General features: G+C 41.1%; 1 protein-coding gene across 1 annotated transcript in view; it reads left to right on the forward strand.

The window, feature by feature from the left end:
- The window catches only part of HRH3 (histamine receptor H3), a 35,415-nt gene extending 28,841 nt beyond the window's left edge, over positions 1-6,574 (forward strand). Inside the window, exon 3 of the mRNA XM_063298770.1 lies at positions 5,708-6,574. Coding sequence (XP_063154840.1) covers positions 5,708-6,574 — 867 coding nt within the window. The remainder of the gene's footprint in view (positions 1-5,707) is intronic.
- Positions 6,575-15,679: the final 9,105 nt, after the last annotated feature.

Below are 15,679 nucleotides of genomic sequence, written 5' to 3' on the forward strand. Positions count from 1 at the left end.
CTGGCAAGCACTGTGCAATATGACATTTATTAATTTGTTTGCTTATACAGTTTCAGCCTGATGCAAACAGTCGACTCTGGGCAAGCGGCAGCCAATTAATTTGTAATAAAATGCAAATTCTGAATCTGCTGAAAATGTTTTCAGTGGGTGAATGCATACTGTGGGATCGGTGTGGATGTTTTCTTTTCATTCCATTCAAATAGGAAGGGCAGGCTTTGCAGAGCCAGTGAAGACTGTAGAGAGAGTAGAGATTTTAGAGATGTTTAATGCCAGGAGCAGCAGTCCTATTAGGAAAACAAGTGCTTTTCAAGCCTGGCCCAATTTATCTCTGCTGAAATGACGGAAGGTTGAGATGCTGTTATAAAGTCATCTCACCCAAGACATACACAAATGGCTTTTTTTTAAAAAAGCACAGCATTTCAGTTACAGAGACTAATGTCCAGCTGCTCTGTTTAAGGTGACCTTTGTGGAAAAGATGGGCTCAAAGTCCTCTGTTTGGGCAGCTTTGATATATTTCTAAACCATTTTGCTGCCCCAGAATGACTTGCAGTTGCTAGAAGCTCGATGCCAAATGGGCAGAATCCGAAGAGATGATTGAGGCAACATCTTTCAAGTTCATCTGGGATGGTTGTGAGCCTGTAGCTCTGAGGAAGTAGACAGGATTGCCTAAAGTTTGAATTTAGACACCTGAAGTTTGAAGTTTAGCACTCCCTGGCTCATTCAAGCTCATTTTGTCTAAAAGAAAAGGGACACTCATTTGAGGACAATGAAGTTCACATTTTGGACAGAGAAGATAGGTGGTTCGAGAGAGGAGTTAAAGAATCCATTCATGCCAAAGTGGAAAATCCTTCCCTCAACAGAGGCAGAGGCCTCAGACACAACTTGTCCCCCATTTTTCATGCTGCTCTTTCATCAGTCCCCAGGAAGATTAAGACCACTTCACAAGTTTACCAGGAAGGCCACTCTTAACAATCCACTTGGGGATGAGAGAGGGATTTAGGAGTAAGACATCCCAAAGGCAGTCCACACCTCCATGGCACAATTAACAGCCATTCAGGTGTAGGGACAATGCAGCCACCCTGGAAGACACATATGGGGTCCCCTCACCAACCTTTGCCCAGACTGAAGAAGCTGCTTGGACAAGCAGTGAAACATTTCAACCAAAAAGAAAGAAATCCAGTTGCCATAACTCAACCTACAGACAGCCAGAGAAAGAGAAGTGGCTGGATTTGAAAGGCAGTAAATGCTTCGGGGGGGAGGGTCTTCCTGCCTTGAAAGAGGTAGAGATTTGCCCCCTCCTAAAGAATCCCACCCTTGATCTAGTTCTGTTGATAACTTCTGCCCAATCACAAACCCAATCAGAGTACCGTATGTCAAAACATCTAGACATTGAAACAGTTTTTTTCCTCGTGCCATTGCTCTGTTGAACTCCTAATTAATGTAGCCTGATATAATGATTGACAATGCATGGTAAGACATGACTGCTAAGATGTGACCGGTAACGCTCTGTTGGATGTGAACACATGTTGGACAACAGATGCAGTATGCTGTTGATAAATTCTCCTTTTAAATATGAGTGTGTCGTTGGCTGATAGCTGTAGTGTTATTTCCTTCAATTTTTCTTTCTTTCTTGATTGTATGATTTTAATAAATAACATTGTTGCTTTATTATTGTTTATTTTTGATGTTGTGTAGATATGTTGAGAGCTCTTCCAACAAAGTCAAATTCCTTGTATGTTTGATCATACTTGGCCAATAAAGTATCGCATTGCATTGCATTGTAATATAAAGTTGGTTTATTTGATCAAGGTTAAAACAAGATATGTTGTTACTTCCGGCAACCCTCTATGGACTTTCTGCTGACACCAGGACTGAAAAGATGATGTTTTAGGGATTTGTTTATAGATAAGAGATGGGCTATGGGATGAAGAGATAAATGTTTGTAACCTTAGAGGGGGTGAAGAGTCACTAAACCTGTTTATACTTGTGGTGGTGAAGGTTGGAAGTCACTTCTTTTCTCTTTCTTTATTATATTCTTACTTTTCTCTTTCTTCTTTCTTTTTCTTTCTTCTTGCATTTTTTACTCCTTCTTTCTATTCTCTTTTCTTTCTTTTAGTTTAGTTTCTATTAGATTTTACTATTATAATCCAAATTCTTAATAATATATATTTTTTATACACACACACACACACACACACACAAAGTTCAACTGGTGGAAAATGCAGCAGCCTGCATGCTCTGAGTGACTAGAGCAGTCTACACCTAAAATTAAGGTGCTGCATTGATTTCCAGTCGCTTTCTGGACAAAGTTCAAAGGGCTGGCTATTAGCTATAAAGTACTACATGACATAGATCCAGTCTATCTGTAGGATTATTTAGTTCAGAGAAATCTACTCACCCTGTTTGATCCAGCCATGAAGGAAGCCTCTGGCTTCCCTGTTGGGGTGGGGTGGATTCATCCCGTTGGGAGGTCCTGGGGTGGAACCATCCTGGTGGGGTGGGGTGAATCCAGAAGCAGGCCTTTTCAGTAACTCTCCCTTTCCATGTGCATGGAATATATTGGTCTCTGAAATCTATAGGACCCCCAAAGTCCTTTGTTCGACCGAGCAATAAAAACCTGGCGCTTCAAGAGAGAAGCTGGCGATTGAGAATTGTGGTGTGGATTTGCTTATAGTCTTCATCTCTTGTTTTTATTGTTACATTTCTGTTGTGATGGTGGAGAAGATTGTGATAACGATTTTAACAGTTTTTTGCTTGCATGCTTGATGCCCGAAATCTCTGGAGCTGCGTAGGATACAAATGTTAGTAAATAGCTAATTAAATAAATGAACTAATTGACCCAGCTACCAACAGGCAAATGGTAATAAATGAGCACGTTGACAATTCGGGGAAGGCTAAAAGCCTTTTTAGACCTATGATTTAATTAGCATAGCTATTATGCAAAAGCATCATGCTGACAGTTTCTTTTGAATACAGAACACACATTTTCCTGGTTCAGACCGGGTGTGCCAAAATTCTGGGAGTGTTGTGATTATGCTGATCATGCATCGCGTCAAGAGCACAGCTTTTACCATATTTGCTTTGCTCAGATTGTACACAAAGATACAGATCTCTCAGGATGCTTGTCTTTATAGCCCTGCTCTGTCCTGCAGGGTAAAAAGTGACAATTATTAGAAAAGGAACATGATTTTTGCTTTAAGTGTATGTGGTCCTGTATTCTGTTCCCAAAACAACCAATACAAGTGGGAAGAGAAGGCATTTGTACTTTTAGAGAGGAATCATCACTCAGTGATAGAGCAGCTGCATTTAAAAAAAAGGGGGGGGGGAGATGTACTGGAAAAAGGGGAAGTGTTTTAGCAGACAGGTTGTATGAAAGAGCCTGTAGCTGCAGGGCAGAAACTGTAGGGTGAAATATTAAAGGTCTCAATATTAAATAATATAATATTAAAGGTCTACCCTCTTCTGTAGAAGTTCCCAGGGTCTATATCAGTGTTTCTCAACCTCAGCAATGTTCTCAACTTCAGCAACCTCAGTGTTTCTCAACCTCAGCAACTTTAAGATGTGTGGACTTCAACTCCCAGAATTCCCCATGGCTGGCTGGGGAATTCTGGGAGTTGAGGTCTACACATCTTAAAGTTGCTGAGGTTGAGAAACACTGGTCTATATACTCTAGCACCATGTTCTTGGCTTAATGTAGCTGCTTAGCAACTACTGCTGTCACCATCTAGCTTTTATAGAGCGCTCTATCTGGCATCCTCTCCCTAACCCCAGCATGGAAACAGATAGGGCCCTCACAGCCTATGTGCCTTATTGACAATTAATAGGGGAGAAAAAAATGAAATGAATTCTATAGTGCCACCTGCTGGCCATCTGCATTGAAGCCTGTGAAATTATCCTCTCTCACCTCCCATCCCCTGGGAGACAGATCAATCTCACAAGGCATAAACAAAATCAACCTCTATTTTAAAAAAAGGAAAAGATAAACATTCAATTTTAATTGTAGTCACTTGCAAAATATTCAGTGGTGGAAGAGATAAAAACGTGGACCTCTGAAACTTAAAAATGAGCTAAGGGGAGGTCTTAAATACCATTCATTTCCAGCCTGTCATCCAGCAATTTCTACCTGATTTTTAAAAAGATGTTTGTTTTTTTTCTCTAGTAGAAATGAAAGGGTTGGGTTCTGTTGGTTGCATACCTGCCAAAACCCATGTATATTCCCTGTCTGGGAAGCAGCTGCTAGTTTGTGAATGTCGGTGGCTTCTTGGTTAAGGCTATTAGAGAGTAACGCTTCATATATCAAACATCAGGCAACAAAAGATTCTTTAACACTTCATACATCAAAAGACTCCATAACAGAATGAAATGAAAAAGTGCAGTATGAAATGAAAGATAAACAGTGGAAATGGAGGAAACAGAATAGGTGCATATTGATTTGCCCAATGGTAGGGCAGCACAAAATGTGTGGCAGCTGCAGGGATGGCAAGCAGAAATTGCAGAGTGTTACCTATTTATTTATCTAGTTCTCACATTTATATAGCTGCCCATCTCACAGAACGTGACTCTGGGCAGCATCCAATAAAAACCCACCATAAAAACTAACAATTAAAAAAAGCATTCTGCAATTAAAAACACCAGTCGAAGTTACCATCAACAGAGTAGCAGACAGAGCTATCATAATAGGCAATACAGCCATCTCACTAATTCACCACTTCCTTGAGATCCCCAAGCCTGATGACACAACCATGTTTTAAGGGACTTCTAGAAGGATCTCAGGGATGGGGCCAGTCTCACCTCAGGGGGAATGATGTTCCATAGGGACAATCTGAAGATTGTGAACAGTAATATTGCAGCAGAGTGGAAAAGGGAGATTGCTTTCCATGGAACCATGGTGATCTGAGATGCCATGGATGGGTGAGTCTGTGAGTGCCATTGACCAGATTCCAGCAGCTACTAGGAGTATGACAGAAGACAGATGAGCAGGCCAGAAAGGAAGGCAGAAGTCTGGACCAGCCACCATCAGACCCCAGAGTGTGGTCCTGAGAGGAGAAAAAAGAGTGTGGAAAGTTGAAAAGAAACTGCTGAATAAGTAAAAGGAGAGAGAAACATGGATGGGAGCTGCTCTAGATTGAAGGAAGCATGCAGGGAAGTTACTAGTTCATGTTGGAAGGAAGAAGAATGAATGAAAATTGGAATGGATGCTGAGGAAAGGTGTAGAGTAGACAAATTAAAGGAGAGGTGAAACACAAAAAGGTTGGGGAACAGTTGGTCGACTGCCCTTGTCCCAGAATACTAGATCAACATTTTGAACAAGTGTAAGTGTAATTTTTCTTGTGGTGGTCTCAAGTGGGGTTTCATCAGGAATACAGGTCCAAATACCTCTCAAGGGAAGAGTTTTTGTTCAGGCAAGACTCTGGACAGTTTCCCTGGGAACTGAAGGTTCATGAAACTCTTTCAAGAATGCAGGAGGTTCCCTTTCCTACTCTAGAAGAGGACAGCTAGATGTTGAAAGAAAATAATATGCTAGTCAAATAAGTTAGGGGGAGTAATGAAAATATCAGATGCAGATAATGGCAGACAGCAAGAAAAGCATTTGGCTGAATAATCAATCATTTTTCTTTGAGTTTTATATCTATGCAGGGAGAAGATATTCTCTAGTAAAATTTTGGGGAATGGCTTGTGAAACTATCTCATTGTTCTCCCTTTACAGGTCTCATATAGAGCTCAGCAAGGAGATGCCAAGCAAGCCGTATTCAAGATGGTGATCGTTTGGGTTTTAGCTTTCTTGCTGTACGGACCCGCAATTATCAGCTGGGAATACATATCTGGACGGAGCATCATCCCTGATGGGGAATGCTACGCTGAATTTTTTTACAACTGGTATTTTCTCATCACTGCCTCCACCATTGAGTTTTTTACCCCTTTCATCAGCGTGATGTTTTTCAACTTGAGCATCTACCTGAACATACAGAAACGCACCAAAATCCGCCTGGATATCCTTCACGAAAGCCAGAATTTCATGGAGGAGACGGAAGAGCCCAAGCTTTCCATCAAATGCTGCAAGTGGGAGGAAAAGGATCCAGCAACGCACAGCATTCCAAAGTGGGGCATCCCAGAAGAAAATGCCCAAGGAAGTATAAATATAAAGCATTCACAGGACTCTAATACAGAACAAAAACCTTCTGGCAAAAGGAATTATAAAGACTTGGCATCCACTCTTTCTTTAGAGAAACGGTTGAAGGTAGCTTCCCAAAATATGACCCAACGTGTTAGGCTCACTAGGGACAAGAAAGTAGCAAAATCACTAGCTGTTATTGTGGGCATTTTTGGCCTTTGCTGGGCACCATATACACTTCTCATGATTATCCGAGCTGCTTGCCATGGCCACTGCATCCCTGGATATTGGTATGAGGTTTCTTTTTGGCTCCTGTGGATCAATTCTGCCATCAACCCCATCCTTTACCCACTCTGTCACTACAGCTTCAGGAGAGCCTTTGTTAAGCTCTTGTGCCCAAAGAAATTGAAGATCCAGCCCCACAATTCTCTCCAAAAATGTGGAAGTAACCTAATTAGTTAGAAGTAGCTACAGCAAGGCTTCTTTTAAGAGGCATGACAGTAAGAGTTACGAAGGATGAATGAAGAAGATACCAAAGTTATACTATCTAGGTCAGGGGTCTGTAACCTTTGATATATAGACTGCATGTGGTCCTCAAGTTCCATTTTTGTATCCCTGGAGCCCTCAGATTGCACTGCTGAAAATTGGGAAAAACATGGGAGGGAGGGAGGGAGGAAAAGTCTGGTAGACTTAACTTTTCCTGTAAAACCTCAGAAATTGGGCCAAAATTCCTCTCTTCTCTGGCGTCATCTTTTCTCCTGTGTTCTATATAGCCAAAAATTGTTTGTCAGGTAGATACATTCAGCTGAGTTTGAGCAAGCACGCATTTAAATATATGCTCTTCAAATCCACATTGTTAAGCTTTTCAGATACAAGAAAGGGAAAGAAATGTCCGAAGATGGTCCAACATATTTTGCTTCTAAAGATGAAAGACATTTCTCATTCTATGTGCCAAAGTGAAAGAACTTAACACTGGTAGGAGGGCAGAATTCCCTTCTATACACAAGGGCAATGTGCTAGATTAGGTGATCAGTACTAAGTGCACACACACCAATGCTTTGTTCTCACTTGTTCCATATCCTAACCAGCACTTGTTCACTGTCTGCTGGTAGAAGTGCCATTATGCATCATATGAGCAGATCATACATGTTTAATTCATTTTCTCTATGCTAATTCATGAAATTTATGTACAAGAGTATGTCTGATGAACTTCTCATGATCTTCACATGGAGGTCTGAACTGGCAATGTCTGATCAGGAAAGGGACTTTGGTTTTGTCAAGAATGGTGCAGTGAAAACATTGATTCATTGATTGTCTGACAAAGATTTAAACCAGAACCCATGCCACTGTTTCCAAGAACCCCAAATCAGGCCTGGGGCCAACCAATGAGGACTTGGGTTACTCACAGAAAGGCAACTACAGGGCTGGGGGGCAATTGGAAAAAAGCAGCATTGCACCATTATGATGCAAGCCTCACTCCTTTTCTACATGCATTGTGACATCACACACACACACACACACATGAAAGAGGTGTGCCTGCATTGTGACAGTGTGACATTATTTTCATCATTTTGACAAAAGCTTGTGATCCTGCTGTTACTCCTAGTACCCCAGCTCTATCCAAAGTGCATTTAATGAGTTTCCAGCAAAGTAAAAATTGAGTCATTTGGGTTACAAATAGGTATGCATTTTAAAGTTCTGTTCTGAAGTCAGTTTGAGTTTACGTCTTTTGCAACGCACATTGGCATAGAAGGATTTCCAAAAGTAGAGATGGATAAGTTACTTTTCAGTGCAGTTCCCACTGCAAAATGAGCTTAATTATTTATGAATGGTGATGAAAACAAAACAAAACAAAATCAGATTTGGCATATTACAGATCATTTTATTGGGGGTGGGGGTGGGGAGTCCCATTGCCAATATTAATAAGGATTAATAATGGTTTCCCCAACCTGTACATTTTTCTTTTGCTTCAACTACTCTCTTTGATCAGAAGAAGATCATTTCGAACAGATACATTCACAAGGGAACCACTTTCAACTCTGCATGTGTGTGTGTGTGTGTAAAAAGATGTCATTAAGTAATGAGTAATGACATCTTTCCCCCATTTGCTCAGGTTCTTCAACAAGTTTCTTTTTCCTTGCACACCTCCTTCTTATATTATCCTTGGTTCCATCAGGAGGAATAGCTGTCTTGAGAACAGAAAGAGCAGGAAGTTCTCAAATACAACAGGTCAAGCTTAGCACATTTTTAAACTAAATGAAATTTACTGTTCTAAGATCGTTAAACACAGAGTCTAAAATTACCTCATTGCATTACTGCAATGTATCCAGTGTTCTTCAGGGAATGCTTAAGTAAAGAGTAAATAGCAGAATATTGTTCATGGCACTGGCTTTTTCAGCCCAGTGGGGAAGAAAGCAATTTGCTGAAGCCCTAGCCTAGCCCAGGGACCATTCTGTAAAGGAGTATAAAGATGGCCTTGAAGAAGGAATTCAATTGTGTAAATATCAGCTTAGCCCAGACAGACAGGAAGGGGTGAGGAAAAAACTCAAGATCATTCTGCCTTGATTCTCTTTAGTGTAAGAGGAGACAAAGGATCTCTGCTAGGCTTTCAGGTTTCTGTTATTATACCCCATAACAATAGTTCATGCAGTGTCTGTTTCCTGGCCTGGTCTGCCTCGAAATGTAGTCACATTCCATTACCTTGGTGACCCAAATCAATCTGCTCTATTCTGTGATGCTTAAGGGTCAGTTCTGTTGCAAGAGCTGGTCATTTCACCACTCACAAGAATGGCCAGCGCTGTTCAAACACAGTTCCTGGCCAAATCTACACTGCAGATCTTTCTTCATTTTACATCAATTTCAGTGAGGTAGCTTCCTTCCAAAAATTCAGGGAAAGCAATGGTCAGAATAGCAGTCCCCACTATTCTTTCAGGAAGGAAGTTGAATGTTTGAGAGACAGTGTTGGCTTGCTGCCCAAAGTCTTTGTGTGCGTGTGTGTCTCTCTGGCTGTGTGTCTGTGTGTGTGTGTGAGAGAGAGAGAGAAAGTTATAATTTTGCTTCTAGAGCAAAGGGCAAAGTCTATTTCTGGCACAAGGATTCCGACCTGCTCTCTGTATTATTGCTGATCTTATGAGCTTCAAGTATAGACTCAACTTGTTTCCATATTGTTACTTCGGGTTAAGGCAAATATCTCTTCCTGAAAATCTGGAGAACTTTCTTCTGGGCATTGTATGTAAAATATCTGTGATGAGAAGCACTGTTGTTCTATTTTTTAAAAAATTCAGAACAGCTTTATTAGTAATCATAAACAGCACCATCTTTTGAAATCTCTGCTAGAAATTGGAGCACTGTTATAACTATCCAATTATCCCCTTATCCTCTGTTGGTTAGATAAATATGCTTCAGCAGCAGCATCTAACGTCTTGTCCCATGTGTGCAGTATTTGGCGTTGAAAATGGGCCCAGTCCGGTGATGAATTGCATATGGAATTTACTCTCTTTCTGGAATACTGTCATCATATGGAGACGTTTTGTCTGCAAGTTTGTCCACCTTCAAATGTAAGCTTTTTTTCCTGTGTGATGTTTGTAGTCTGTAACAGATCTAATAAAAATATTTTCTTAAATCAAGATTTATCAAATTCTTTGTAGAAAAATAGAGCACAGTTAAAACACGTAATTCAAATTCTAGCCTCATCCGGCCCTCACGGCTCCAGATGAGGATCCCTTCAAAGCACTTTTAAAAATGTATTTCTTAGTCTAGTTGCTATATTCTAGAGGTGACGGACTCGTCCCTGGGGGAGCTGGGGGTGTTGACAGCCGACAGGAAGCTCTGGCGTAGGCTGGTCCATGAAGTCACGAAGAGTCGGAAGCGACTAAACGAATAAACAACAACAAGTCTAGTTGCTAGGTTTGAAAACCACCAGGTGAGAAATAAACTGCAAGTGATAGCTGTCTTTGAAGCAAATTGATCAGGCCCCACTAATCAGCTACAGAGGCTTAAGTCAATCGAGTCATAATAAATCTGGATAGATCAAAGCAACCCAGATCATTATTGCTTAGTTTGGACAGAATTAAATAGTAATCAGGACTATGGCTATCTATCAGCATGCTGAATTAGGATGTTGCTCCAGCAAAGATCGGCATAGTTTATAAAAAGTCAGCAATTTTCTCCTTACTGTAATCCTTTAAAGGATCCTGATTTTTCCCCCCCCTGCAGTTTCATGCTGTTTCCTGGCTGTTGTGAAAGAATTGTTGTACTCTGTTACAACTCTTGCAGAAATTGTTATTGAGTAGCCTTAGGACGGGAAGGTTAGGACCGCCAAATCTGGGCTGCAAAATTCCAGCTAGCCAAGAGAGACAGAAAACTCTACTGCTCGCTAGGGGTCTTGCAAACCTTTGCAACACTGCTTGGGAAGCCCCAGGGAAGGTGCAGAAATGGGTGAGGAGGGTTTTTTTTCTGAGTAGTTGACCTGTGATCCATCCAAATATGAATCTTCAGGCTGACGTTGGACCTCAGAAAGCAAGGAAACAGGGAGGTAGGGTGGGGGTGGGGAAAGAGAGACACAGGACAGGTAGTCCTCACTTAATGATCATTTGTTTAGTGATGGTTCTGACTTGCAACAGTGTTGAAAAAACTGACTTGTGACTGGTCCCTGCACTTTCAACCGTTGCAGCGGCCCCCCAGTCACGTGATCACGATTTGGGCACTTGGCAACTGGTTTGCATTTATGACCATTGCAGCATCCTGTGGTCATGTGATCACCATTTTTGACCTTCCCAGCTGGCTTCTGGCAAGCAAAATCAATGGGGAACTATGTGATTTGCTTAATGGCCATGTGGTTCGCTTAATGATTGCAGTGATTCACTTAACAACCATCACAAAAAAGGTCATAAAATTAGGTCAGATTCGCTTTAATGACCGCTTTGCTTAGCCACCAAAATTCCAGTCCCAATTGTGGTCATTAAGTGAGGACTACCTGTAGGTACACATGTGTTTTCATACCAGCATGATTAATTCCTTGTGGGGGAATTCTGGCACCAAAACCCAGAAAAGCAAAGTAGCTCTACTCATCTTTTTTACCATCATCAGCCCGGTCTAAATGGCTCCTACAACTACTTTTTACCAAAGCAAAGGCTCTTTGAATGTTTAATGAAATAAGACAGGGGAAGCAATGGTCCTCTAGGTGCCGATGTATTCCCAATGTCTGGCACTAGTCAGAATTGTAGAAATCATAGAGTTGGAAGGCACATCAGAGGCTATCTAAGCAATCTTCTGGGGCAGAGTTTCTCAACCTCAGCCACTTTCAGACGTGTGGACTTCAACTCCCAGAATTCCTCAGCCAGCACTGTTCTGGGTCAACAGTCCCTCAACTCAGTGGTGATGAATGTTTGGACTAAATGGGCATTGGTGTAAGTATTTGGTATTCTGACATTTTGCCAGCAAGTCTGCCTGGCGTCTCCAGAGATGAAAGTGGTCTGCTTCAGAGATGAAATGCCAGGCACATTTCTTGACACCTTCCAGGCAACTGAGAAGGAACTGTCTGAGCTCTTGTTTTTGTAACTAATCTCTAATTGGACCATGTTATCAGAATTCTGGGAAGCCAGTTTCTGATTGGTTCTTCATCCAGGTGAATTTGTAATTGGTTTGATTTGAAGAAGTTCCAAAGGAGCTAATTTCTGATTGGTCTGTCTTTGAAACACGCTGCTGTTTATTATTTTTAGGTGAGTCTGCTGTAGATTACAGTGTTGCTTAATAGCTGGAAACCAGGCTTGGTTAACCTTCCTTCTTGTTAAAGTTATAGGGACGTTTATAAATCTCAATAGCTTCTCTAGGGAATCTTGCATGATGATTTGACATGATTGTCAAATCTAAAATTGTCAGCTTATTCAAAATTGGATAATTTTTTGCCCATTATGTAGCAGCTCATCTTTAAAAAGATTTTTCAAATTGTCCTAGCCAGCAATAGCTTTCATATTCTACACTTTTACCTCAGAAGATGCCAACCACAGTTCATGGTGAAACACCAGGATAAAAGATAATTAGATCATGGCCTATTATCCCGGAAGCTTATCACCATTGGATTGACACTGGCCATGAAAGTCTGTATAGGTATATAGTCCCCCAGGTATTTGAAGTGAACGCTGACTGGGAATTGTGATTGTGAAGTATCTGGAAAACCCACACATTTCCTACCCATGAAAGAATGGATCTAATTTGGCCTCCATCTTACTGAAAGCAGTGGTCCAGAATGATCAATAGTGCAGGGTGGGAATTGGGATACTTCATTTTTGGGATGGAAACTGAATCAATTAATATCAAACAAAGTGAATAATAAATAAGATTCTGAATACAGCTGCTTCTCTTTAATCTATTTCTTTTTCATTTAGGCATATAAAAGAAATTGCTTCCAATGAAAAATAACTTTTTGAAGCAGATGAAAACAGAATAGAATTCTTATGATACTAAAAATTGAACAGTGTAAGAAGGCTACATACTTATCTGATTTCTCAACTTTTTTTAAAGACAGCTGCTGGCAGTGGGGGAAGAGAGAGAGAAGGGCTAATTAAAATTTGATTAAAAATTTGTAGAGCCCCAAGGAAATGAAGAAAGGTACTTTGGAACACAAATCTGATTTGAGTATCACTGGATTTGGATCACCATTCTGTTCTAAATTAGTGTAATATGATCTATTTGCTTCTAGGCACAAAAAGGTGATAATCATCAAATTATGTTTCTCTCTCCTTGTGTTGTGAGTACTGATGGTGAGCAGGAGGGGGCCCCTATCCAGGTGGGAAAATGCATGCGTAGTACTGAGGAATTAAGCAGCCATTCAAAGAGACACAGATCAGACCAGCCTTAGCTTTTGGGGTTTATCTGTCTGGGTTTTTCCCACGCTTCTTCAGTTTGTTAGGATTTTCTGTCTAATTAGCAGCAATAAACATAGAGACCTAATCCTCGTCTCAGCATGTTTCCTGACTGTTAGGACATCATGTCTCCTCCCATCTTTTTCCTTAGAGTACATGCGATCCACATCCCCTTTTTTTCAACCCACAAACGAAACAAAACAGAACAACACAAATCTTTAGGAGCATTCATTTTCCAAGATTTAGCTCTAATTAACTTCCCTCTGTTTTTGGATTGTTACCCCCTTGTTGGCTCCAGTTCTATGTGTCATTCTCTGCGTGAAAAAACCTTGGGTTTCAAAGGGTGTGCGTGTATATGAACATATCCATTTGAAGACTCCTGTATTTACTCATGACATTTTTTCCCATGACAGCTAAATAGAAGTAGACATCACTGGCTGATTCAACAAAATACAATGCAATTGTGATACAAGGCTTTTTAGACAGTGCTCTGAATAAATTAATATCCATCTAGACCACACAGGTAATTGGATCAGAGAGAGGGTGAGTGTAGAAAGCATTCAGAAAGAAAGACGACAATATTTTCATGTAGCATTTTATCCAATTCTCCATTTTATTCTTCAGTCCTTCAGCTAAGAAAAACAGAGCCTCACCCTCACACCTGATGAACATTAACTTCAAAAGGAATGCTTTGCCTCTTTGGGATCAATAGTTCCAAATGCTTGCAAGCTTAACTGTAAGAGCTGGTTCCCAGCCTAAAAGAGATTCAAGAGAATTATATAAGGAATCAGCTGTAAAGTTCCCTGTGATCAGGAAAGACACCCACTCCTTGCTGGTTAATCAGAAGGCTGTTAAAATGATACACAAAAAATCTCCTCTCTCATGTGCACAGGATTGTGTTACTTCTGCACTGAAAATAGTCCACTTGATAGCATTCTTGTAACCCCATTCCACCCCTCTTGGTAAATCTTGCTAAAGAAAACTCTGAGAATCATGCTTGGAAAAGGAACACTTTCAGTTTAGCCATTTGTCAGAGAATCTGACATTAACTGGAGTAGCAAAGTATTCTAGTTCGAACTAATTTCCTTCGATAGCTTGGCATTTTCTTGTGTCTGTGTGTGTGTGTGTGCACACACGCCCGCACCTTTGAGTCAGTGTTGATTCTTGGTCAAGTCCCTAGAACAATGTGTCTCAAGCTTGGCAACTTTAAGACGTCTGGACTTCAACTCCCCAAATTCCCTAGCCAGCCGTGCTGGCTGGGGAATTTGGGGAGTTGATGTCCAGACGTCTTAAAGTTGCCAAGCTGGAGAAACACTGCCCTAGAATAATGAAAATCAAAACTCTTTCATTTCCCTCTACATAGGCTCATCTTCAAATTTTTGAGGGGGAGGGGCAATGGATCTCATGGTTTCATTGGGCCCTGCCCCCATGGGCTTCTCCACAAGCCAAGCAGATTCAGAAGCAGAGAAGGGCTTGAGCGATGTAGAGGGACAATATAGAGGAACAGCAGTAGCATGAAATCAAAGCGGTCAGGATCAGAAGGTCTAAGAAACATTCCAAGTGTTCTTGCTCTGAAAGTGTAGAGCTGCTTTCCTTAACCCAGAATACTGGCTGGGGAATTCTGGGAGTTGAAGTCCACACATCTTAAAGTTGCCAAGGTTGAGAAACACTGTCTTAATCTGTTACCCTCGTTATCAGTTGAATCTGAAGCTCCTAGAATACTGAAATCTGTGTTGGATGGGATTCCTAGGAACTGTGCCCCGTGCCCCCAAAATATTTGGAGGTCACGTTGTCAGATATAAAATTTCCTACAGTAAATTAATTTCTGGTTCCATCCTTGCTTGCAGTTCTAGGCAAACCAGACTTCACCTTGCCAATCTAATACCAATACTGATTTTTGCTTTTGGACAGGATGTTCTAAAATCCTGATTTGAATCTAGCGTTACCATAATAACTAGTTCTTTCTCTTTCTACAGCCATTAAAGGGTTAGAGACCCGCTTCTGACCAAGAAGACAGGTGAATCCACGATGGACCAAAATCCATGATGGACTCTTCAAAAATCATTTTTTAGTTCCATCTGGAGAATGAAACTCATTAAGTGCCTCACCATGCCTCTTCTGACTCTAGCTTTGTTCTGATAAATTGACAATCTTGTGCAAAAGGGAACTTAGCTTAAAATGAACTACAAGGTGGATCACGTTTCTCTCTATATAACAAGAAAAATAAGTTCTACTGGGCTTTTTCCTATATGCGAGTCCTCGCTTAACAATGATATTTGGGACTGGAAACTCTGCCGCTAAGTGACATGGTTGTAAGTTCGACCTCATGTGACCACCCGACTTACGATGGCACTTCCGGCAGTCCCAGATGCTGTTGTTAGGCGAATCCCATGTGGTGACAGTGTCCTGTGATTGCCATTTGTGACCTCCTGCCAGCTTCTCCATTGACTTTGCTTGTTGGAAGCTGGCAGTGAAGGTTGCAAATGGCAATTTGTGACTGCAAGGACACTGCAACAGCCGCAACTACGAGGACCCAAAGTAAGTCCCCCTTGTTCAGTGCCGTCATAACTTCGAACGGTTGCTGAACAAGCAGTCGTTCAACAAGGACTGCCCGTAACAGCTGTCTACATCTCATTCCTTCCAGATGTAATAGACTGCATATCCTATGATGCCCAACCAGGCTAACCTAAACAATTTTGCAGTA

This window comes from Candoia aspera, chromosome 3, assembly GCF_035149785.1.
Source record: "Candoia aspera isolate rCanAsp1 chromosome 3, rCanAsp1.hap2, whole genome shotgun sequence".
Lineage (NCBI taxonomy): Eukaryota > Metazoa > Chordata > Lepidosauria > Squamata > Boidae > Candoia > Candoia aspera.